General features: G+C 41.0%; 1 protein-coding gene and 1 long non-coding RNA gene across 13 annotated transcripts in view; one reads left to right on the forward strand and one right to left on the reverse strand.

The window, feature by feature from the left end:
* Positions 1-19,594, reverse strand: part of JARID2 (jumonji and AT-rich interaction domain containing 2) — a 211,354-nt gene that overhangs the window by 101,072 nt on the left and 90,688 nt on the right. For all 12 annotated transcript variants that reach the window (XM_068182904.1, XM_068181278.1, XM_068179713.1 and 9 more), the window contains exon 2: positions 18,239-18,374. Coding sequence is in view for 4 of the 12 variants with exons in the window: in XM_068179713.1 (XP_068035814.1) it covers positions 18,239-18,374 (136 nt within the window). In the remaining 8 variants the exon portion in view is untranslated. The remainder of the gene's footprint in view (positions 1-18,238; positions 18,375-19,594) is intronic.
* LOC137469550 (uncharacterized) lies at positions 368-3,880 on the forward strand. Its single transcript, XR_010996592.1, has 2 exons — positions 368-3,194; positions 3,718-3,880. It is a non-coding gene; the product is annotated as an uncharacterized lncRNA (long non-coding RNA).

The raw sequence follows: 19,594 nt of genomic DNA on the forward strand, positions 1-19,594 counted from the left end.
ATTTTTCAATCAAGTTATTTCCCCCTACCCCAGCATCACAGGGCTATGCTTTTAGACTCATCCAGTTTCAGAGTTAAGCTTCCACTAGCTATGGATGGACAAAGGAACAATAAATTCACACTTCAAAAATATCCATACCTTGGCACCTAGGGACTAGACAGATTAGTAAATATGAAAAAACAAAATTAAAAAAAGACATTCTGATATTTTAAGTAACATGAGAAAGAAAGCTATGCCAAGAGCATGTCTCTAGACAACAGCTATTCTACACTGGAAAGTAAAAATTAGCAATTGTGTCTCCACAGAGTATAACAGAAGGAGGAAGAAAGAAGGTGAAGGCAAACACAGTGAAGCAAGGAAGAGCCTGCTAATTGGAAGAAAATACAACCTATGAATGTGCAAATAAAACAACAAGGGAAATAAGAAGACACGCAATGTCTCAGTAACAACGAATACTTGTGAGCCTGAAAAGGAAGAAATGTGCTACTAAAACCCAGAGGCTTAGCAAGGCTTGGCTGTATTTGTTAGGATTTCTACGAAACCCTTACAGATTGTGTAATTTGAAAACTGCCTATCTGTATGAAACTGGGAACAACAGTAAAGCAGCGTTTTGATGAACACTTGCTACTTGCAACGTGCTTTTCCTCTAATGAAGCACAGTTCCCAGTGATCTGTGGTGAGGGATCACACAAACAGGCCAGACTTACAATCTGGGCTGATGGAGATGGAGAAAAGCCCATTTCTGGAACTGGTGTCCTGGACAGCCAGCATCTTCCCTAAGAAAGCAGCAGCAGGCAGGGGCCAGGCCAGCCCTCTGCTGCAGGTTTTTGGAGAAGCCTGAAGTGCTGGCAGCAGAAGCTAAGAATGCAGCGTAGCTCTTAGGTAGGATCCACACTGCTCTGACGGACTGGGACAGCCCTCCTCCATTTGCAAATGGGAAGCAGCAAGAACAGAGAGCCCAAGTTACTTCTTTCTCAAGTAAACCAAATTAAATAAAATTATCAGAGACATAAATGTATGGCTTGGCTTCTACACACATCTCAAAAGTTAACAAAACAGCAGATTCTGAAAGAGTAGAAAGGCTTCAGCACAGCAGTGTGCTCTAAGAAAAAGGATGGGGAAAAGACGAGAACTGCCAGAAAGCCCTTTTGGGGAGGTTATCCTCTGCTTAATTGTCTCTAATTCTGAACCTCTGTGACAAAAGCTGTGAAAAGCAAACGCTGAATGACATACTTCTAATTGCATAGTCCCATTTGATATTTTAATGCATGTCATTGAGGATTTGCCTTTCATGACTTTTGCCAGGAGCATGGGCAGCCCTCCAGACAGATAGAAATTTTTTTCCCCTCAACATGAGTGATGAGGATCCTGCTTGCTGCAAGAACGCACAGCCTGTCGATGCAGCGACAGTGATTGTCCCATGCAGCCAGCAGATACGAGCATGGACTCAGCCCTCCCTTCACTGGAGGTACTCTGAACTTTCACTCAAAGAAAAAGACAGAAAAAGTCCTCATCCTGTCCTGGGAAAAATTAATTGAGCTAAATGCTACATATTCTACATGAACTCAAGTTACATATAACAGATATTTGAATTAAACCACTTTAATTACTTTTGCTCCACATTTTCAATAACTTTTTAGTGAATGTGCCCTCCCTAACTCTCAGATCATCCATCAGTCAGCTTCAGGAGACAAGCTGTCAACCTCTTTTGCTGACAAAGATTTTTTTCCTTCCTCTGGCCTGTCACCTCATTCTACTAAGCACTTGAATTTCGATCTCTGAGTTCACAGCAATTAAATATCCACTGACTTTTAAAAAATTAGGTCACAGTCACTTCTAACATAATACCCCAGCCTCTTCAGCACCATGGCAGACAGCCCTCCCCTGGTGCAGGAGGCCACGGCAGTCTGGTTGGACTGCAGGCAGGGAGGGAGGCTGCCTCCCCGCAATGCCTGGGATGCTTCGCCAGGGATGCATCGGCACTGCCTGCAGCCAGATATCAAATTCCCTGCCAGCCTCAGTGCTCACATGTCTGTTCAGAGCCTTAACGTAGACTTGACAACCAGGCCAGCATAAGGTCCTGTGACATCCCAGAAAGAGGGAGGGGAGAAAGCTGCCTGAGCAATTCTTAAACATGTTTTTTAAGCTGTTGGTTTCAAAGGCTTCTGCCTGTAACCCTAAATGTCATCCATGATGCTCAGCACCTCGCTGCTAATAGGGAAAGGGAGCTCTCTTCAGGGGAAAACCAGAGCTGCTTTTCCTGGGAAAGAACTCTTCCCCTTGATACCATCAACCCAGCATTTATTTCCTTTCCTTCACAGAAAGTATCTACAATGTATTGTAAAGCAACATAAAAATTCAATCACCTGGAAAACTCACAGAACTCAGCCTTTGATCTTTTAGGAGCATTCTTCCTTGTCACTGGTTTCTCCTCTATCGTACTAAATTGATTATAAAAATATATTCTTTAAAACACTTGACATGGTTCTAACACATGAAACAGCAATGTACTCACAGAAAGATTTTTTTTTTACCAGACAGTTAAGTAAACCTATTTCATCCATATTTGCAAAACCAGGATGCTTTAAAAAAAATACAAATCAAAAAAATCCACCTATCTTACTGTGAAATCTGTCATATATCTGTATTTTTCTCTTCTCAGGGGAAGGGATTTTTTTCCTTTTTTTCCCCTTTTTTTTCTTGTAGGGGCAGGCAAGTGAGCAGTATCATTTCCTCAGTTTTTAAAATTAAAGGTCAGAGGAGTACACTCCATGCTTGAGATGAAGAACTACTCTGCTGTTGCACTCAGTCCCCTGTAATCTGTTGTCAGAGGAGAGGAGGCTCGTGACAGTAAAACATTGAGACCAACTGCAGCAAACTGAAAGCACAAGTGCAATAGAAAAGCCTGACAAAAATGAACAAATTGTCCTGCTATGGGTGCGCACGTCAGCGATGACACTTCACCTCTATTTGAGAACGGAGCCCTTGCCTAAGGTAGGGATTCCAGCCCATTCCCATGCAACACTGACAGCAGTGGCAGAGGTTGGCGGACATCTCTCTGATGTACTGCAGCCGCCTATCTGCTGGGAACGTGCAATGGAAAAGTACACGCCAGGAAAAAAATCTGTAGCTGCAAGATGCTTAGGAGAAATCCCTCCCAGACCAGATCCAGCACCGCAGCAACTGGAGAGCCGGTGAAGGGATAAAGCAGAAGGATCCTGTGCTCAGCCATCAGCTGAGCTCCGAGGATCTCACTGCAGGCATGGCGCACAGGCCAAAGGCATCGGTAACCAACTTCAGCCACCTGACACACTGTACATGGAGACCATTCCCGTTTTAACTGCGGGGACAGCAACTGATTCTTGCCAGCATAATCTCTGCAGATCTCTGAAGCATCAGCACAGGAAACATCAGTACTGTAACAGCCTTTAAGGAAAGGCTCCTCACAAGCCAAGCAATTTCCATCTCTATTTGCAGCTCTTGAGACCAGCAGCTTAACCTTACTTTCACCTCCCTTTTGTGAGCTCTACAGGCAAACCACAGGGGGAAGAGATGAGAGCTGGGGTAGGGGGCCAGCCACTTGAAAACCTGATGCTGGAGAGAAGGCTTCTGAAATGTTAAGGAGACTTCCCGACAAACCAGCCCCCAGAGGAGTTAAATTCCACCACCACAAAACATTCTGCTGCTATTAAACAGCTTTTTTTGCTCAGGTTTCAGGGCATCAGAAGAGGAAGTGAAACAGCATTAGCTGCTTCCTGACTTAATAGAAACCTTAGAACAACCATCAACACACACTTACATAGTCAAGACTATACACTGATGTGCATTTAATGATTTTATCTTTCCAAATAAGCAAAGGAGATAAAGTACTATCTTGCAATTTTTAAAGAATACTGTTTCCTCCTCCCCAACCAAGAACTCATTACACAGAATGTTCATTTCATGCATTGGTGTAATTGAAGGCTAACATCCATTAGCATATTTCTTGTTTTAAGTACAGCATCAGAGAAATGGGAGTGAGGGGGGTGGGAGGTACATGCAACGGAACAGCATAGAAATATATGTTAAAGAGGTAAATGAGCTTTCAAAATATACCCGAGAGGCTGTGAGTCTGCTGAAGTTCACCATTGTATCATTACAATAAAAAAAAATTCCCTGATCTAGGGCCAAAAGTGCATTATTGATAGTCAAAACACTGCCTAACTCTATTTCAATATGACGTGACAATAGCGGAGGAGGAAGAAAGACAAATGAAATCTCTCTGTACATTCACAGTACCCTGTGAATAAAAAGCTAGAGAGACATATTAAACTGAAACAATTCAAACACAGTGTTCCTGGAGTTAAAATATTCTCACCCTACAATGTTTTTCAAGCTTCAAGGACTATTAAATAGTGTTAATGTTAAGCAAGCATTTAGCACTTCACATGTTCAGAGTGGTAACAGAACAGACACACCCACACCCACCAGCACACCCCACCCCCCGCAAGAAAAAAAAACACTGAACAAAAGGCAGAAGAATTCTCCCTGTTCCCACATGGGGCAATGCTATAGCAACATTCATCCTGCAATTGGAGAATACAGGACATTACCCCATGTGGTGGGATGAAGCAGAGAGGATGGCATTGAGCACACCCTGAGTACTGGAAATACGTTTTGAACAGGGAGCGATGGACCAGTCTAATGGAAAAGCAGCACTGACAGCCTTTACTTCTGTGCACGTTCAGGACGCCCAGGTTAAAGCTAACTCCCATATAAAACTGTTTATTAGTAACACCAAACAGCTACAGAGTAAGGGTGAAAACCAATGGGAACAAATCCAGTATTTTAAACTGGATCCCCCACAAAACAAATAAACTAACAAACATAAAACCCATCCCGTTTCATCATAAAAAGAAAATGTATGACTAGATGCAAATGGAGAGTAGGATGCAAGAAAGAATGAAAGGCAAATTTATTTTTGCACTGCCATCTATAATCAGGAAAGGCTTTGGCAGAAGCAAGATTTATGCAAGTGGACCATAAAATAATAGGTTGGACGTTCTACATTTAATTGCTTTCTGAAACTAAAATCTGCCTCAGAGATACTATAGAAAATACTTTCAAGCCTTAAAAAAAAAAAAAAAAAGTCATTGGGGACATGAAAGCCTCATTGTTTTTACCAAACTTTATATGTCAACACATACACACGCATTTTAAAAAAAACTTACCTCCCTTCTGAGACATTAAATCCACACAATGTTTCTTGGAGAGGGTAAAAAGAAAATGTAGGTCAAGATGTTGAGATAGGGATTGCTTCTGAAAGATGAAAGCATAAGAGGACTAAAGCTTTCATTCCTTATGTTTCTTTGAGATTTCAAACAGAGTGTTATTTGATAATGGTTCCTTTCAGAAAATTGGAATTTAATATAGTTAATTATAAGTTAGAGAATTAATGTACAGTCAGTATTCCAACAGAGCTGGTATACCATGCTGATGCTTTCTACCAGCATGTCCCCAGTGCTTATTATAGATATTTTCTCCAAATACTAAGGCCAATCTGTTCTCACATTAGGCTGGATGGCCCAGAAGTTGCAGTGGGGGAAAAGAAAAATGAAATCTCCATGGCTGTAACACTGAGCCTGAAGCAAGCAGCCTGGAGTTGCTGGCACGGCATGGCATGGGAACAGACCCTCACACTTCAAAGGGAGCCCAGAAAATAAGAGGACAAAGACAGAATAAAAAACAAAAGTAGCTGTAGAGGAAAAGTTCATTGAGAAACAGCAAAACACCATTTCCTCCTTCCAATAAAAAAAGGAAAAAAAAAGATGCCAACAAATATGAAGAGCTCAGATAAACAGAGAGGGAGTACTCCTAATTGTCCGGTATTAACATGGAAGTATCTGAAAATTATTTGTCCTATGGGCAATCATAAGCTAAAAATCCCGACCTACATTTCATGGAGAGCAAGGGGTATAAATAGGAATATCTCTCACGATAGGCACTGGCAGCAGATGCTGCTAGATTTGGACCAGGAACAGTTTCTCTGTAATTCTGAAGGAAGCCATGCATCAGTGTTTCAGGGACCTACGCAGGTTCTGGATGCCCTGTTTTTAGAGACAGCACAAATGCGTCCAGCAGCATGGTTCTGCACATAGCTGGTTAGTAAGTACAGCAAAACTGCAACTTAAACTTAAGTTTAGACTTAAACATCGATCGTACTTTAGTGAATTTTGAGAGGCAAAATGTATATTGTGGGAAACTCTTGCAATCCATGAGGTTCCAGCAGCTTTCCCTTTGTTCTTTACTATAGTTTCTGACTAAGAGAGCATATTTCTTTAAGTTCTCACATGAGCTCTGTGTTGAGGTGTCAATCAGAAGGGCCATACCCCAGTTTTTCCTCAAAACAATATCTACAGTCAGTTGAGCTGCAAGCTTTGGAGTGGGCATGGCAGGGGCAGAGAGAAATGTGTGCACTTCTAAAACAGAAGTTTCTTACACTTTAGCAAATTAATTCTGCTGAAGTCGTATTTTCATTTGGCATGTCCTCACGTGGTTTTAGAGCAGGACCTGTGTAAGTAGTGCTACCCTCCAAATAATCTTCTGTGCTTGAAAGGCCACATCAGGACAAAATCTGCCCCTTAGAGAGGGCATCTCCCCCCTCCTCATACTGCAAGAATTCCCCAAATCCTGCTGAAATTGCCACTACTGCCCGCTCCCAAACCTTGGGACTAAGAACTTCCTCCTTCAAGCTGCAGACCAGCATTCAACTTTAGAGCAAACAGACACACCAACCAAAAGCTCAGTGAGATCCCTCAAAGGTCAGGAGGGACATCAGCCACAAGAAAACCCCCCTGAAAGTTGTTTTCCTAAAACCTTGGTAAGATTTCTGAGCCCTTTGTCTGTCCTGGCAGAATCTCTCCTGGAAGAGGGAAAGCACAGACTCAAGAGCAGACTTTTTCTCACAAGAGAGAGAGAGTTTTTATGTTTCCCTGCAAATCTAGTTTTCACAAGACTATTCCCAGTGGGTCCAATATTGTTTGAAAGGGTTTAAATAGAAAATAACTGAGCAATTATAATTTTGATCCAGCCAGATAGCAATCAAGCACCATCTTGATATCCAGTTATGTCAGAGAATCTGAGAGTCTGCAAAACTTTCCCCATAAACCCCAATATTCAAGTTTGCAGGAAGTTTTTAAACCCATTTTTCTAATCAGTCAACTATTTCTAAAAGGTCTGCTTTCCAGACTGTTAATGGCAGAAGCCTAGATCCACAACAGAAAGAAAGGTGGTTTTCTGTGCTAAGCAATGCCTTGACTAATGGCCCATTTATTCTAGTTTATGAGCAGAGTACTTGTATATAACCCTGTGTAATGCTGTGGATGTTAATCAACCTTCATGACTTTGCATGCCAGTTTTATTGGAGCGCCTTCCATTCTGGCATAAAGGGGACTTTGTACCAAACAGTGTTCCTCTAGCCTAGCAGAGATCAGCATAAGTTTGCAGTTCAAAAAACTCTTTTTCACAAAAAACATTTACTCTTCAATTCTGGTCTCTTGTTAATGAGTCTTTAAATATTCAAGGACAGCGTCATACTGTTCCAAGGTAATCTATGAAAGAGTGCATTTAGATCTACAATTGCAAATGAGCTGTGTTTATCTACTTAGATAAGACAGCCTTGTTCATTTCAATTAGAGAAGGTCAGTTGCAGGCAAATGTAAACTGTCATTTGAAGTTCATCCCTGCGGGACAATGAGATGAGGTACTGCTTCTGGGACAGGTTTCCATCTAAATAAAACTTGACAACTAGTCCCTAACCACAGACCTCGTTGTTGCACAAAAGGCCATCTTCAATTGATTTTGGGGAGGGGGAGAAGAGTAGCAAAAAGCTATGCTTCAGGAAGATCTGGAATTCAAGCCACATTCCTGTAACTTCTATCCCTTATTCATGACTTCCACCTGAAGGTAATTGCTCCTGACCTCCCAAGATGCAAAGAGGCAGAACAACTACTCTAGAAAGCACCAGATTTTATTATCTTGGCAAAACAGACTTATTTGCTTACTGCCCCATCAAATAGATTGTCACATTAAAGAGAAAGGTTAGGTATCTTCTCCTTGGAAGAGAAACAGCATTTTTCTTGACAGACACAGGACCTGTGGTTTCTAGACCACTGGAACCAAGAGGAGGGAAGAGAAATTAAGTCCTGCATGCAGGCTGTGTAACAGGAACATGCTTCTCCCTAGCCCCAGCCCAATCCCGTACCAAGCCTCAGGTTTGTGGCTCCATGCAATCTCATAATTTCCTTCTGGCATATGGAGCCACAGACTGAGAGAGAGCCTGAGGCTTTGAAACAAGATCTCAACATCCCAGCAAGGGAGCAGGGGTCAGGAAAAAACAAAAGGGGATGAAATTCCTCTTCAGCCACCTCCATCTGATACACCTGTATGCAAATGTGACAGTCCAGCGCAGATGCCTCTTCTCAATGAAAAAATACATAGATAGGAAAGGACACACTTCTATCATTGCACACTCTTGATAACATTGTGACAGCATTTCCACCCTGAACAGAAAGAAATTTCTCACGTTGTGAAGAAAGGAAAGAACTGTACTCCTTCTGTGCCATTTTCATCACTTTTAAGCTTCTTTCAATCCATCCACATACACAGGAGGTATAACTTAAAAAAACTGGGGTGCATGCAGAGCATCTTTAAAAACATTTGGCCATGGAACACTCTCACCTTTCACAGCACCAGAGACAAAAACTAATGTCTGAGGGAGATATTTTAGGGAGAAGCTGCTTTTGAGACAACCTGGCTGGAAGAGAGCATGTCAAGATGCAATTTAGCTGTTGCATCTGTTTACATACATGCACACAAAGACTAAGAAGAGGCTGAACTGAATATTTTTCAGGTCAACCACTACAGAAGCTGAGTGAGGGATGAAAGAAGGAGGAGAAAAATGCAATTAAATTCTGGTGCGGTCTTTAGGCATTACTCGGAATGGCTGGCTGAAGCTGCCAAACCTTTAGCAGGAAAAGTGGCTTATCTCCTGGCTTCCCAAACTGTACCAGAGGTCAGCTGATGAGGTTTCAGGAGTTTGCCAGCTCCATCCCTCTGAGGGATCTTTGGCAGATTGTTCCAGCTGGGCTCCTTCCAGCTCTTCCCTTTTTTCCATTTTAGCGTATAGCTTGAATAAAGAAAACAAGATGAAGGCTTTCAAAGATAACGCAGTCTTTCACAAACAGATGCAGAACAAAGCACAGGAAATTCTGAGCAAAGTAAAAAATGAATGCTGTCTGTTCAGGGCTTATCTGGAATGAGTTAGCCTCTTAGTGGACAGATCTGAAACATCACATGGTCCTGACTGTGACTGCAATGCTCACTAACAGTCTCATAAGGTGAGAAAACAGGATGGATATGGGTGGGAATTCAGCCGTCTTTAGCACTCAGAGATGGGAAATTCCTTCAGAGGAATCAGAAAAAAACACTTATGAGTTAAGCTTGTCACTGTTAGCCCTTCTTGCCCTAAGCCCAAGGCTTCTGTATCTATACCTTTGACTTGATCAACAACGCCCCCAGTATTAAATTCATTTAAACTGGGAAACAAAGGGCATCAAAGGCATGTTATTGAAAACATGTATGCAACTAATTCTGAATACAACATCACCTTAACTGCTTGTAATAAATCTGTGCTAGCTAGACACAGACATACACACAAAGATTTAAAAATGGAGGCACATTTATTATTATGGAAAGCAATCTGCTATGACTTAACAGTATACGTACTAGGCTATATTTATTTTTTGGAAGACATTAACCCACAAGCTCTGGAACGGATCTGCTATGTGATGAACCTCTCATCATCATCAGTTACTTAACGAGAGCAGTTATTTCAGAATAGTTTTTTGCACATTTTAAAGCAAAATGATCCAAATGAAACCAAACTGAAATGTGGAGGCATGCACACAGGGCACAGACCAATCTCCCAGGCTGTTATGAGCCGTGAAACAAATGTGACTAATTCCTGAAGAGTTTCATAGCTCTAAAAAAGGGACTGTTTTTCTTGCTTTTCACATTAGAAATTCTACATTCAGATGTGGATCAATGACACTTAAAATAACGTGACACCAATCTACTGGTGCTTGCAGTTTACTCCACATCACTACAAGGATCCCTAAACCCATTTTGATTGTGATCCCATATTCTTAACAAGTCAAGGCCTCTGAACACAGTAGGGCATTTGAGGTGAAGTGTATGGTACATGGGCAGCTGTGTCAGGCAACTTGCTGAATTGGCTACTGTGCCCATCAGCAATTACAGAATCTCTGCTTTTTCTTCTAAAACCACTTTACTGCCAGGGTTGACACAATAGGGCTTATAGCACACATGACACCTGCTCCAATTAAACACAGCCTAATGGTCTTAGAAATGTTCTGCTGGAGCAAATAGTTCTCAAACTCTTTAAAACAGAAAGTCATTTCTAAAACACCCCCACACCAATAAAAACCGTTGTGGAGGTTCTAGGACACAAGACAGCCCCTTGAAGGCTGAAAACATATTCTCTCTAATACTCTGAAAGCACTCCACAAATGTAGTCTTGCACTAAAAGCTCAAAGCTGTAGTATAAAAATAATTAGCAACGGCCTAATTCAAAGCCAAGCAGAGACAGTTTCAGGAAATACGGCTCCCTAGGATTCACTACAGTAAACTGCATTACACGGTCTGTGTGTATGAGTGAAACTTTTCTCTGCACTTACTTGTAATGCTCATTTTATTTCCCATTACATTCCTATTTTCTTAATAAAACTGAGTATGCTATTTTAATGACAGATTCAGTGGTATGTCTTACTCTCATTTCCAAAACAGGCAAACTAGAATTGACAAAAGGTACAATTTTTGACAGTTTTTGGCAACCCTGTGACGTAAAACCACCACCACTCTTTTGGTTGTAAATATCAGCCAAAAAGATGCTATGGTGCAAATTTAGGCTGGAGATTTTATGGTTGATAAAGTGAGAATGAAACAGTTTGTCTGTCCACACTCAAGGGTGTTCTCCAGACTGCTGATACAGAAAACCCAAGGCAGCAGCTATGCAGAATTACCCTGAGTCAAGGGAAACAAAATTGTTTTCTCTGTTGATGTTCAGATCAAATTTTTTTCTCATGGAGAGCCAACGCAACAAATTCCACCACTGTGTAACTGGTGGGTTTGGGTTTTTTTTTTTTTTTTTTTCTGGGTGGGCTTTCTTGGTGCATTTGTTTGTGGGGTTTTGGGGGTGCTCGAGATAGTTGATAGAATCATAGAATATCCTGAGTTAAAAGGGACTCAGGAGGATCATCGAGTCCAGCTCTCAGCCCTGCACAGCACCATCCCCCAAAAGTCGCACCATTCCTGGAAGCATTGTCCAAACACTTCTCAAACTCTGTCAGGCTTAGTGCTATGATCACTTCCCTGGGAGCCTGTTCCAGTGCCCAACCACCCTGTGGGTCAAATATTCAGCCTAAACCTTCCCTGACAAATCTTCAGGCCACTTCCTTGAATCCTGTCACTGGACTCCAGAAGGAAGAGGTCAGTGTCTGCTCCTGCTCTTCCCCTCATGAGGAAGTTGCAGACTGCAATGAGGTCTCCCCTTTTCCAGGCTGAACAGACCAAGTGACCTCAGCTGCTCCTCATACAGCTTCCCCTCAAGGCGCTTCACCATCTTCGTAGTTTCCTTTGGACTCTCTAACAACTTTATATATTTCTTATATTGTGGTATCCAAAGCTGCACACAGGACTTGAGCTGAGGCTGCAGTAGTGCAGAGTAGAGTGGGACAATCACTTCCTTAGAGCAGCTGGCAATGGGTTGATTTTTGTTTTGTTTTTAAGAGAAACATAAACCTAACACCTACACTTGTGAAGCACTTTTCAATGAACTTTTAAGATGAATCTTTTTTTACTCATATTCCTGGCAACTGTTGTCCCTTCTAGCATCTGAGGTTGTGGTTAGACGAGATGACTGTGCCAATCCTAAGGCTGTGGTTAGACAAGATGAATATGCCAAGTCAGGCAGCTCGCTACTATCAAAAAGGATGAGAAGTTTGATATCCTCTTCCTCCAACTTTCAGTCAAGGTACTCGGCTCCCCCATTTCCACCAAATGAGCACATGGTGCTCACCTAGCCTCTTAATGAACATGTGTAGTTCATTAAACTAGAAAAAAAATTAATTTTTTAAAATACATTTTTTCTGGGCTAGTTTTCTGCCATGTTAGTACTCTGGACTGGCTGGACTGCATGGGCAGAAAAATGACAGAGCCAGCAAAAGGCCCAAGGTGAAAGGAGGGGGGCCAGACTCACCAGCTACTGCTTAACTCTTTCTCACCTTTCCTCAACTTATTTATTTTAGGCCTATAATAAGTCTGCTACAGATAATGCACATGCATCTGCAGATTCTTCATTGCCATTTTAATTTTCTATGACTTATGATTAGCAATACGCAAGGAGACAAGATTATTTTTAGAATTTGTTTGCCTACAAATGCACTCAGGAGCAACAGAAGCCCTTTTTAGATGGTCATGAAATAAAATTTAAGAAAATTAATTATACAATTTCTCTGTTTCACAGGTTAAATAAATATCCATCTCAGTTACATTTGAGAGGAAAAGGAATGTCCTGTGAAAGAAAATTCTCTATCAGTCTTGCTAAACACTGAAATTTTATTAAGACAGGAGCACAATTTGGATGGACATAATCAAATTCAGTTGACATTACTGAGGGCATAAATTGGCCTGTAAAATTTTTTTATAAATAGTGATGATGGAAAAAGCAAAGAAGAACCTGTGTCAGCCAATGAACAAGCAAGTCCCTGGCAGACTCAAAATAATTCTATTCTAGAAAACAAAGAAAGGAAAAGAGATTCAGAAATTTTCAATGAAGCCCAACTCAAATATCCTGTTATTTATTTGTTAATCTTTAAATTGACTTCACAGCAAGCACCAAAGTGAAAGTGATGTTGAGTGCCATGACAAATTTGCTCAAATGCTTATTTTCTGAACCTTTTAGCTGAAAACATCTATATTTATTCACAATTTAAAACTAGCCCAAAAGGCTAGGTTTACTCTGAATGTAAAGGGAAAACACTGCAGAGTTGGAAGAGGTATTTCTATTTCTGTAAATGCATTTTTTAAATCCACTTACAGACAAGGGTCCTTGGCACAGTTACAATCTTCTATTAAGGTTAGGAGACAGACAGACATTACCCACTGTCAACAAATGCAATCTCACATCACTGATGGAGTGAAAAGCTCCCTAGACAAACGTTAGCATAAAACCTTCTTGCAGTACTTAATTGCAGCCTTCAGAAATAAGAGAGATGAAGTTATCAGTATATCTGAACCATCACAGTGAATGAAGAGGGCTGTTTTCTTGTTCAAAACTGAAGGCTGAGTAACGACCCAGCCAGGGAAGGAGACCCACATCACTCTGGGCACACAGAGGCGCAGCTGAAACAGCAGCACTTCCCTAAGGGCTGCTGTGTTTTCGTCTACAGGAGTCAAAAGAGAAGAGACGTGGTCTAAGGGAAGACATGGTTGCCATGCTGGCAGCTGCTGCCATCCTCTCTTAGCTAGCTTTTGGCAGATAATACATGGCACTGAGCTGAAGCACTCGGCTTAGCAGTGTTTAGGCATTTCTACCACATCTGTTGAGATTTTCATGCCACGCCTGGAGTACCATCTACACGGCAAGGGAAAAGAGGTTTCACCAACAAGCTGAAGTCAGGTGAAGACAGTCTCATGCCACCCTATCACTGGGCACCTTCCTTTCAACATGGCTCACTAGGGAGCTCACATGGGCTCATGGGGGATAGAAATCCCCATGCAGTGAGCAGAAGACATTTGAAAATGCATTAATCAATTACAAAAAGAGCTATTTTCAGACTGCACTGCTGCTTGCCCCAGCTGGCTTGAACAGCCAGTGTGGAAGCCAAGGGATGGGCAGAACCCAGGAATCAAGAGGTTGGTGCTGCTACTGGGTCTGGCACCACAGTCCCACCAATAACCGTCTCAGAGACTGCTGCCTCATTTGTGGAAAAAAACAATTCTCCAACAAAAGTCACATGAACTTTCATGTGGGAATGGCTGAGGGCAGAAACAGACCAGTACAAAGTGGTGCGATCCCCATCCCTGGAGGCGATCAAATACAACTGGACGTAGTACTTACTGCTGTGGTCTAGCTGACAAGGTAGTGATCAGACAAAGGCTGGAAGTCTTTTCCAACCAAAATGATTCTGTGATGGGAGAAAGGGGCACCAGAGATTTTATGGTCCAACCACCACCTCCATTCATGTGCTGACATGGTTCCCATTCCACTTATAAAATAAATAAGTTCCTCCAACAACCTTAAATGTAAGGTGAAATGTCTCAGAATAGCAAAATTACATTTTTTTACTCCTCTCTTTATTTACTTAATGAACAAGACTTCAACTTCTACCTTGAACCAAAGCACTCCCTCACATGCATTTGATTTCCCAAACAGATTACACCTGCTGTGAGCTTAACCTAGATGACATGTTTGGAAACTGCCATGACACCTTTCCAGGACAAAGTATAGCTGGTGAAAACAAACTATCTGCTTGAATAATTCTAACATCTGGTTTCTCATCTCCGTAGAATAACTAAGCATCTTAAACAAATAAGGAAACTTTGTCGCTTTTTCCATTCAGAAATGAATTTCTGCATCAGAGATTTCTTTATTGCGAGTCCTGATAAACAGAACTTTAAGTCTTAGGTCATAAAAGTTTGCTATTTATGATACAGTCTTTTGAGGGTACTGGATTTACTCTCATCAACAGAATGCAAGCCATTATTACATCTTTCATTGTTTTTTTATAGCCCTATCTCACATTTTAAGCTGTACAAGAAGAAAACGATTTCCTAAAGCATTTAGTTCTCCTTTTAGATGAGGATCTCTGAAAATTGGTATCACTATTACGAACACCAATCCCTATTCTTAAAATCCTAACGCAAATGACAAGCAGCAGTAATCAAAATCACTAAGGAAGTCCCACTGGGTTTTTCCAGCTCATGACCTTGTTTCCATAATCAGAGATCCAGTATCCCTTTTAGGGCTGCAGAGAGTTTCTTGACAACCAGCACAAGCACCTCCTTCAAATTTTATATTCCCAAGGGCCGAAGAGGAACATGTAATAAACAAAGGCATACTGTATGGTGTTGATCTATACTCTGTAAATATTCAGAGTCAACATAAACACATAAACAATGTAACCACTGATACTATAACCAAAATAGACCCACTCGCCCTTCCCTTTAATCGGAACTATTTAAGTAACACAGTTTCAGACACAAACTGAAAATGGTAGGGTTATTTTCAGGATAACAAGTAGATTTAGTACTGAGACAGAGACAGCTATGGTATTATCATACATAAAACTGCCAGAAGTAATTTCAATTTTTATTTATTTTAAATTTAATTTTTATTATTCAGCGGCACATAAGTTAATTGTCTCTGTGCCACCACCAGCACATCAGAGTTTGCAGAAACGTTAATACAGAAAAGACTTCTGTTAATAGGTTCATCTTCCACATTTAAAATTAATTTGCTTTTCATACTATCAATCAAAGAGGCACCATTATTCCAGCTACCAAATCATTAATGATACTACTGAACTCATCAGATGAAATACAATTGACAATCATTTTCATACAAGTTTAGCTGCAGCTTCACAAACACTGGCAAAGGAACTTTTGTAGCATGTTGATCAAACTTCAGCCGCTCCAAATGCATAAAAACTTCTTAAAGACACAAGTTGCAAGGAGCAGGTGTACCTTTTACCTTCCTCTATTGCTACAAATAAATACCTTCTACTAAAACAGACTGCAAGTCTATGAATGAGTAAATGTAAGGAATGGCAGTTCTAAAACTAGAACAGAGAAAGTCTCTCTGCACTACAGATGGTGGCACAAAGATGAAATCCTGCTACCCAGCTGTTTGCAGTCCCCTCAGCTACCAGAAACACACAAGATCAATCCTATTCCTGCACAGAGCAGGGAGTTGAGAGAGCCTGAATCCCCCTCACACCTTTCCTTTCCACTTTTGAAAATGGTTAAATTTTCCAGGTACTGAAAGGGGACATATTTGATTTTCAACAGTCACATAAATAAATGAATTTAAAGTGGGTTGCTCACATAAAACTGTATTTAACCACATGCTACCCTTTGGAACAACAAGCAAAAAACAATGGATGTGGCCTTAAAGTTGAACGAAGGACACATACGAGGAAACATTTTTTTCTTCCCAACAGTATGAAATCTCAGTTCTAAGACTCATCCTTAAAATACTACACATTTCCCTGAATTCAAATTAGCTCAGTAATTTCTCAGGATGACCTGCTTTTTTCCCAGTCCATAGAGACCCAGGGATTTGAATTTTTTACTTTTTTTTTTAATGTAATGAACAAATTGCATTTTCAAATTGATTTTCTTGATGTCACTGCACAGTATCAATCCTCCTCCCTTTTGCTCATTTTTCTCTGCATAATGAAACACTCTTCTAAGTATCAACGGCTTAAAAAAATACATTTGGACAGAGATGTTGAAACAGAGCAATGCCAAGACAGGACTTTAAAAAAATCATTTAGCAAACAGAAAGAGCAACATGGAATATCATTCTGGCTCAAATAAAAAAAAACCAACCCTCAAATAACTGGTCATTTATTCCTGTGAAGAAGCAAAGCTCTGAAGGTGTGAGCTCTGCTGCTGCCAGGGGAAGCCAGTGGCATACTCCATGTCTGGTACCTGCATTGACACAGCATTCCCAGCCAACTCACTTTTTATCTAAGCTGCCTTTGGAAAAACTAAACACCATGAAAACCTCAGTCATCCTGTAACCTGGCACACCATCAAAGCCTCCTAGCACACAATTACTGTGCTTCATGCCTTTGGACTTTTTTTCCTTTGACTAAACAAAACCCCCACAATGGAATAAGAAAGTTTCCAAGAGAAATTGTGTTTGACAGAAGATCAATGATGCAGAGGTGTTGGAAGGAAAAAAGCCAATGCTGTTTTGTGTACACCTCCAAGCTTATAAATGACTTGCTTTTAAACCTAGATGCCCCTTCCCATCAGATCAGCATTTGATATTATTAGTGAACTGGGAAGTCTGAGGTCTTCTTTAATCACATTAAGGAGTTTGCACTTTCTTACGCAATACAGTGGCTTTATCATGCTGCCTCTAGTTATCCAGCCAATCCCCTAGCTTTTTGCCTTGTCGACATTAACACTCAGTGGAATCTGACTCCCCATGTCAACAACACAAGCTACATATAAATATGAATAACCTACCAAGCAAGCACCCAGCTGCTGCTTTAATGCATTAGCACATGTATAGTTATGCACATGTCTAAAAGGAGCTGCCATAAACCTCCATAAAGAAACAAATAAGCTCTTGTGAGTGAAAACTGTAAGCCTGCCCAGAAATCTGAATCCTGCTAGTCATCACTTTCAAGACTCAAGCTAGCATGACAAAGCCTTTTCAAGTAAGGGTCTAAGTGAATCTGAAAGAGACACACTTTATATTCACCTCTCAGGATAACACAGATTTTTAAAGCAAGCTTTAAGGGAAAGGGAAGCAACAGATAATAACTGACTAGAGCATTAAAGAAATAAAATTCGATTCCTTTCAAGCTCCTGTCATCTAAGTTTGTCTGGATCTCCTTTTAATACCTTTAAACAGCTGCTCTGTGAGCTACTAAACTAGGGGAGTCCAATGTCACAGCGCTTCTGTCCTCTCAGCCCTTTAACTCTGTATGTAGATCCTGTGCTACTTCACCTGTGGACTTGGATCACTCCAGGGACAGATGCTAGCAAGCCAGTTTCTTGCATCTAAGTGACAGTATATAAATTCTGTCCAAGTGTACATCCCCAAGGCAACTGAAGCCAATCACCTCTAAATGGTTACCTTCTCTGCTGACATACTCAGCACATCAGGAAGCAGACTGACTAGAAGGGCTCCTTTTCTCTGGATTGGCAGCCTGTCCCAGTCCTCCCAATTGCCCTCCACCCTGATCCCCATCTAAATCAGTTAGCCAGAACCCAAAACATACAGATTCTTCTACCCGGGCATTTCAAGCATTCCAGAAACAAGTTCCTCCGTGCAGATCAAAAGGGCACAGTGTATGCCAGATGGTACAATGCTCTGCCACCCTGCTACAGCGTGGAAGAAGGACTGAGTCCTTCCAGCAGTACTACAGAGGTGTCTCACCGTTCACTGCCTTGAGGCTCCCGCTAATGCCATTGCTGTGCTGCCGCTTCTGTGCATTCTTGAACTCCTTCAGTGATAAATAAAGGACCTTCCGCACCACCCTCTCCTCTGACCAGGGAATCCCATCACTGTCATCCTGAATGAGATGGAAACAGAAAGGAGACGTTAGTTGCGTGCACCTGAAACACAACAAAAATCCAGACAAAACCAAATAAACCCCCAAAGCCTAAGGCTACACAGACTATTTTTAATTCATTGAAAGAAGGGGAAAAAAAAAAAAAAAAAAAACAAAAACAAAAAAAAAAAAAAAACAACACCACTGAAGAAGAATACCATGTAAGAAAATGCAACCTGATCAGCTCTGGCAGAGAACAGAAACATAAGTATTATCAAGTCAGAGCATTAGTCCCTCTAATCCTTTATTCTGCAAACAGCAGTAGACATGTACCAGGTGTTAGGCAGGAGGTAAAACTTAATTGTTAAAGTCCTTATCATTAATTCCTCACGGAGAAATTCATTACAGCCAGGAAGTGTTCTCCCAGGAAATTAAGAGGAGGGGAAAAACCCCAACAAAACACTAAAATGAATGATGCAGAAATTGAAGAGGCAAGTTTGGTGAACCAACTTCTCTTGCTGCCATTTTGGCCTTCATTTGTGTCTCTTGGCTCAGGTTATTTTCTTTCTGGTTGAGTGTTTTGCATTAATTGCAGTGTTATAATGATGTTGTATATTGACAACAATGAAGTTATTCTGAATTTATCTTAGCATAAAGCCAAGTGGAATTTGGCTCATGGGGCATATGTTTTCTACTTTATTTTTAGGAGACAAATGCTAATTTATCAAAAGGAATACTAGTCTACGTCAAATTTAGTACTCACTTTAGTTAAAATATTAACTCCCTGGAAAAGTATTTCCCTAAAGCCTTTAGCACTCAAATAAATTAAGTCAGCAAATTGATAAAAATACTTAAGTAGCATAAGTAAGTCATCATATTTTCATAAGCCCCATAATTGTCTTGGGGTCTTTGGAAATCACTATTAGAGCATTCTTGCCCTTCAATTCCTCAGGGGCTACATCATTGCCAAAGCAAAAGATTAACATTTCTAGGCAGACCTTAAGTGGTAAGTGTACCACAGCGTACTGTTACTGTCACCACACACTGAAAACTCCACAAGCCCCATCAGCAATCCCCACCAGGAGGCAGGAGAGCTTAAGACCATCCACGTGCCAAAGAAAAGACGGACATTGTCAACTTCCAAAAAAAACCCATAGTTTAGGGTGACCAGCGATAGCTTTTTCTTTGCTCCTCTAGTGACATATTTGCATTCAGTTGCTGAATTGTGATCAAAAATATTT

The sequence above is a fragment of the Anomalospiza imberbis genome, chromosome 1, assembly GCF_031753505.1.
Source record: "Anomalospiza imberbis isolate Cuckoo-Finch-1a 21T00152 chromosome 1, ASM3175350v1, whole genome shotgun sequence".
In the NCBI taxonomy this organism is placed as follows: domain Eukaryota; kingdom Metazoa; phylum Chordata; class Aves; order Passeriformes; family Viduidae; genus Anomalospiza; species Anomalospiza imberbis.